The following is a 5928-nucleotide window of genomic DNA, read 5'->3' as shown; positions in this document are numbered from 1 at the left end:
GCAGGTCGACGAGACCTTCCGGATCCGCGACGTGGAGATCTCCCAGGTGGGCGCCGCGGGGAAGGCGGCGAGCGGGAGGGCTGCGGGTAAAACAGACTCGCTTCCCGGGGCCTTCCCGGGTAAACTCTTCCCTCTTCCAACGCAGGTTACCATTATGGGGATAATTCGGCACGCTGAGAAAGCACCGACAAACATTCTCTACAAAGTGGATGACATGACGGCAGCCCCGATGGATGTCAGGCAGTGGGTTGATACTGACGTAAGCACCATATTCCTTACGAATGCACTTCTTTAAAACCTTTGGGGGCGGTGAAGAGAGAAAACCTATGAAAAAGATGTGGCTGTTCTGAAAAGTGTTTTAGGAATAATATGCCTCTGAAAGCCAAGGGAGATGCTGCTGTAGCAGAGATCGCTGGTGCTGGACGTGAATCTTCTCCTGTTTTGTAATTCATATGTGGCTCTACACTGAACCACTCTGAATAGTTTTTTAGAGCTTAGCTGCTAAAGCTCAACCGTTACTTCATAGCTGAACTGAGGGGTGCATGCTCAGTAGCTTTGTGTAGAAACACAAGGAGAGGGAGTGAGCAGAGATTTTTCTATGTGGCTTGAGGCAGAGACCTGTACAGATGAATATTGTCTTGTTTTCTGATGCATGCCTCCTGAAGTGCTGATAATTTTCACTGCTGGTACAGCAGGCCTTTAAAGCTAGCCCATGTTATTGTAACATACGTTTGAAGGCAAACAGCTGAGTTCAGTTGAACAACTTTGGGAGAGTAATTAGGCAGACATTCAGACATTGGCTTAACTGCAAGTTTATCATAACTTCAGAAAAAGTTCTGGACTGCTTCCGTTCTCCTAGCCAAGTTACACAGTTGAACCCCTGCTTTTTTACTATTTGAGAGTTCTTTCCTCTTTGTTGCTTGGTGAAAACCTCTCAGAAGTGGACAGAGACAGCAGAGCAGACAACTGGCTTTGACCAGTGTACAGTGTGTTCAAACGAGCAAATATTTTTTTCTCTATTTTTCATTTATGGTTATGTTTACCCAACTGCTCTTACTGGACGTAGGAAGGCATGCTGTTCGTGTTTGTTTGAGATAAGCCTCCTTTCCTAAGACATTTATTGTGATAATGGAGAAATGGAAACGTGAATCAGCAAAACCTTCCTTTCTCCTTTTCCTCTCTGTTAGGAGGCAGGTGGCGAGAACGTTGTGGTACCTCCAGGAACTTACGTAAAAGTAGCTGGTCATCTTCGTTCTTTCCAGGTAAGATGTTACCCATGTCCGACTCCTCAAGTCGCGAGGCTGGAGCAGTGGCGTGCCGGATTGGCGATCTGGCAGTGTTAGTGGGCTCCCTTTAGAATATCCACTTAATAGCGGTCTTTGCTCATCCAATCCTTCAATGTTTTGGCCGGGGCTGTATTTAATAACACTTTAATTGTTCCTAAATGCGAAGGACAGAGTACCCATTTAAAATGCCATTCTTCATCAGTGCGTTGTTTTCAGCAGAACAGAGTACTGGACCAGGTTCTTGGGTGTTTGTACTGTAGAGCTTAGACCAGGTTTCTGGTTAATGGGGACACTTCTTGTAGCATATTATGTGATGTGGTTGCTTCGTAACTAAATTTTATAACTAAATATACGAATAAATATTCAAATAATGGTGCATGCCTTAAAGCAAAGTGAAATTAATTACCAGCCAGTTTAAAAGAGAAGTTACCCTGTCTGCATTGTCTTGCAAAATCACGTATGAAAATGTAAGTCAGGAAATTTTGGACTAGTTATGTGCAGACAAGCTCCCTACCCGCCACTCTCCCTGTTCCTGGAGGGAATGGTTGGATTGGCTGTTAAGCATGTTCCCGTTGCCATGATGTTAATTTTTTTTCTTTGCCTTTTTTTTTTTTTTTTCTCTGAAAGAATAAGAAAAGCTTGGTGGCATTTAAGATCATGCCTCTGGAAAATATGAATGAGTTCACCACACACATACTAGAGATTGTCAATGCGCATATGATCCTCAGAAAAAATCTTATGGTACGTACATAATTGAAGATCCTGATTCCATCCTGGCCCTTACTGGGTTACTGGTTATCTCCCAAAGAGGGGGACCCCTTGGTCCGTTGAGGAAATTGTGTTACCAGTTGTGGGGCTGGAAAGCTTGAAGCTGTTGGAGGGCTACAGCGAAGGTGTAACAGGAGTCCTGGCTTCCTTGGAGAGAGATTGTGTTGCAGTCCATTTCCAGCAGTTTCTTTTGGGAATCTATTTTTAATTGCTGTCTCTCTGAAATAACATGGAGTCTTTAATGCTGCGGGCTTGCGGCAGCCTGTGTGACCACAGCAATTTTATTCTTGTAATTTCAGTCAGCGTCAAGAGTGCCTCAGTCGTTTTCCTCTGCTGGGATGGGTGACATGGGGGGCTATGGAGGAGGTGGCAGCCTACCAGTGAATGGACTCACTGCGCATCAGAGTCAGGTAGGTGCAAGCAGCTTCGCCAGGAACACAGCAGTCGCAGCGGAGGCTGCTGCGGCGTGATGTAGGACAAAGAAATGAAAGCTCAGTTACTCTTGGAAGGCGGATAGCTCTTCCTCGACCTTGCTGTCCGTCGATGATAGAGAAGCCTAGCTGTGTGCAAATGGTGGTTCTTGCTTTTGCAGGTGCTGAACTTGATTAAAAGCTGTCCTGTCCCAGAAGGTATGAGTCTTCAAGAGTTGAAGCGTGAGCTCCACAATATGAGCATGTCAACAATCAAGTAAGTGTGTAGAAATGAAGGATGTTCTGGAAATCCAGGTGGTCCTTCCTGGAGTCTGATAAAAGGAGGCAGAGAGGAAACTAGTGGGCAAGCCCAGATCCTTACTTGTTCAACAGCACTAGTAATTTCAGATGTTCCCAGTAGGATGCAGTAGTGAGCCGGAGTGTTGAAGTTTCAACGGCTTGGAATGAGCCATTGTCAGTTGAAAGGGTGATAAAATGCTTCACTCCCTATTTTCAGAACGAGCCGTTTAACAGTTCAGTAGCAAAGTAATAGGCACTTGGGAGTACTGCAGTGCCTCAGCGCTATTTTCTCCTGTTCAAGGACTGCCTTGCTCTCTGCACACGGATCAAAACTTTGGAATAGACTGTTTCTGTTCTCTTTTCCTTTGCTGTCTCTTACAACTTCTCCTCCCTGAGACTTAGAAAAACAGTGAAGCCTAAAGACAGTAATTAACATCCATTATCTTTCTGTGCTCTGTCCCCTTTGAAGCAGAGTGGTAGGTACTGCTCTCGGTACTTCCCAGGTAAAAGCAGTGGCCTTCCCCTCTGTGGCAGGCAGAGTCTAAGAGCTGCTGGGGGAGCATATTGCCATAGCTTTGGAGAAACTTTCTGTCCCTGCTGGCTGGTGGAGCAGCACTTAAACTGCTCACAGGATGGAGACAGCGAGAGCTTCCCGTGGCAGATGCCAGAAGGGAGCAGTAGGGATGGGGTCTGTAAATGGGAAATCCCCGAGAGAAAGGTGTTGATATGAACTAGTTAGCAATTGCTTTTTTTTTTTCCCTTCAAAGGCAAGCTGTTGAATTCCTTAGCAGCGAGGGACACATCTACTCCACTGTGGATGATGATCATTATAAGTCAACGGACGCTGAGTGAAGTTACTTCCAGCTGGGTTTAGTTCTAAGCAAATGCTTGTCCATTTATCAAGTTATCCTGCTGAGCTTTGCGACCTGGAAGGTGATCTTTGCTCTTTCTAGCCTGTGAAAGTCCCAGTTACTCTGTCAGTGCCTCCTTGGAATTCAGGGACAAGCAGAACGTATAGGATTCTGTTAACTGGACTCGATTATATGCTGTGACCATGTGACTGAAAGCATAAACAGACATGGGAAAATGGAACTGCTCAAAGCTTCAGAGCCTTCCGTTTGGTTTTGTCATCTTAGAGGATGCCTGTGTTAGAAAGAGCCTCTTTCTAATCTTGTCCTGGGCAGATTGTCTTTTGTTTCTAGAGCTGTTTCTCCTAACTCAGCTTTCGTTCTGTTTCATTCACGAAGTGGGTAGCCAAGAGTAATATTCCACTAATGTACAGTAATCATGAATAGATTTTTAACTGGTTTAGTTTATGCATTTAAATCTATATTTGTACTATGAGGTGATCTTGTTACTAGAGCTTTTCAATGTTTCCAATAAAATTCTAACTTGGATAGCCTTGCACGCACGTGTGGCTCTAGAGGCTTTTCTTCTTCCCTGAAGAAGAAAACCATCTGCGTTGACAAAACCTAGCCATGTGGGTAAAAGCACAGCCTGTGCTTTCAGAGTTTCTTTAACTATAGTTATTTTTTCCTTAGCTTTTGAAGTAAATTGCTTTAAAATGTCAAACTGAAGTGAATGTCTGGGCACTAAGAAATTAAATAATTGTACCACTGAAGAAAGCTACGTGTTGTATCAGTGTTCCAAATATAGCCAGGATCACTTCTGCCACCAAAAGTACTTTAGCTGAAGCTCAAATGAATTACATCATGTGGTATGAGTTTTTCTTTAAACTATTTTTAAAGCATAACCAAAAAAACCACTAAGTTAGGAAACAGCGGGGTTGATGTTGGTGATGCATCTGGGTGGAGATAACAGATTTGCTTATCCTGTTTCTCTGCACAATCCTGCCTTGTTCGGGGAGGCAGCATGCGGAGGGCAGCTGCTTCAGCGTATTTCTGCCCTCTTAGTCATGATATGCTTCCTGTTATCTAAAGTACAAAGCTAAGACTGCCTTCTTGGAATTGTTTTGTATTTGTTAATGACAACGTGTCAGGAGTTCATAAAAATATTCTGGAGGATTTTTTCACCACGACCCCGTAAGGCGTGTCACTTCTCACAAGAGGAACCACAGCTTTTGTGGTGAATGCCTTGCTGAAAAGCAGGACCCGGGAACTTTCAAGCTGAACGCTGAGACTCCGAAATGCGCTTCCTGCCTGCCAGATGGGAGCCTGGTTTGCTGCGCTGCGCTGACCTGTTCTTTGATTGCTGCCTGCCGAGTTCCCAGGGGCCTGCTGGACAAACAGCACGTGCAGCCAGGGCTGACGCCGGTGGGCTCACGGGCCGGTCGACTCCGGGTGCCACGGGAGCTGCAAGTCGGGGGGTTTATGTGATCTGGGACTGCTGAAGTGACCTGGCTTTGAAAAAGCAGTTCTTCCCAGTATGCGCATCTGTGGGGCTGGCTGCTGGACCCAGGGCATCTGCTTCTGGTGTCACGGCTGGGGCAAAACCCAGGGGTGCTGCTCAGGTTCAGAGGGTGGCACAGCTGTAGCCCATGGGTGCACTTCTGGGGCTGAATTGTGCTATAGACGTGTGACGGGTGAGCTTCCAGGCTATGGCGTCTAGCAGATCTCGAAGCCAAGAGTCCTGTCATTTCCCTTTTGCAGGAAGTTGCAGGTTAGGAAGAAAATCCCTGATGATTTTTGGAAGTGAAGATGGATGGAACTGCTTGCAGTAAAGAGAGTAGTTGCGTGACTGGGCAAAACACTTGTGACGTGGCTGGAGAGGAAAAACTCATTGTCTGGGGAGGGAGTTTGTCCTTGCCTAGTCTCCATTTGCTGTTTGATCTTCAAAGCATCCAGGAGCATCTGCTGTTGTCTGGCTAGCAGGACGATTTGGAGTAAGTCTTAGGGGACAGAAGCATTGGCTGCTTCTCAAAAGCATTTGCTTTTAAAACTATCTGTGAACTAATAGTGAAATCCAAACTCGGAATGCTTTTGGCGCAAATAAAGGAGACAAGGAAAAACTCTTGGGCGTGTGCAGTTCTGGTTTCCTCTGTGCTCTGCTCCCCTCCTCCCTGCAGCCCATCTTCTCCCCAGCCATAGTCCAGCGATTAGTTTTTCCCCCGGGAGAAGGAAAAACTGGATTCTGGGGTGACTTAAGCACCTGTTGGCCTCTGCCACTGCAGTGGGTCTCTTGGTTGAAGCTTTGTACATCGTATG

General features: G+C 45.9%; 1 protein-coding gene across 1 annotated transcript; it reads left to right on the top strand.

The window, feature by feature from the left end:
• The first annotated feature begins 6 nt into the window (after window positions 1-6).
• RPA2 (replication protein A2, 32kDa) lies at window positions 7-4171 on the top strand. The gene is made up of 7 exons (XM_009323213.1): window positions 7-46; window positions 146-259; window positions 1188-1262; window positions 1914-2027; window positions 2354-2464; window positions 2647-2741; window positions 3532-4171. The coding sequence occupies exons 2-7, from the start codon at window positions 155-157 to the stop codon at window positions 3614-3616; spliced, it is 585 nt and encodes a 194-aa protein (XP_009321488.1). The 5' UTR covers window positions 7-46; window positions 146-154; the 3' UTR covers window positions 3617-4171.
• Window positions 4172-5928: the final 1757 nt, after the last annotated feature.

Source organism: Pygoscelis adeliae, unplaced genomic scaffold (genome assembly GCF_000699105.1).
Source record: "Pygoscelis adeliae isolate BGI_AS28 unplaced genomic scaffold, ASM69910v1 Scaffold495, whole genome shotgun sequence".
In the NCBI taxonomy this organism is placed as follows: domain Eukaryota; kingdom Metazoa; phylum Chordata; class Aves; order Sphenisciformes; family Spheniscidae; genus Pygoscelis; species Pygoscelis adeliae.
This window is presented reverse-complemented; position numbering and strand designations above follow the sequence as displayed.

Coding starts and splice junctions, on each gene's coding strand:
- RPA2 (XM_009323213.1), top strand. CDS start 155: ATGGGGATAATTCGGCACGCTGAGAAAGCACCGACAAACATTCTCTAC. Junction 260..1,187: donor GGCAGTGGGTTGATACTGAC/GTAAGCACCATA, acceptor CCTCTCTGTTAG/GAGGCAGGTGGCGAGAACGT. Junction 2,465..2,646: donor TCACTGCGCATCAGAGTCAG/GTAGGTGCAAGC, acceptor TTGCTTTTGCAG/GTGCTGAACTTGATTAAAAG.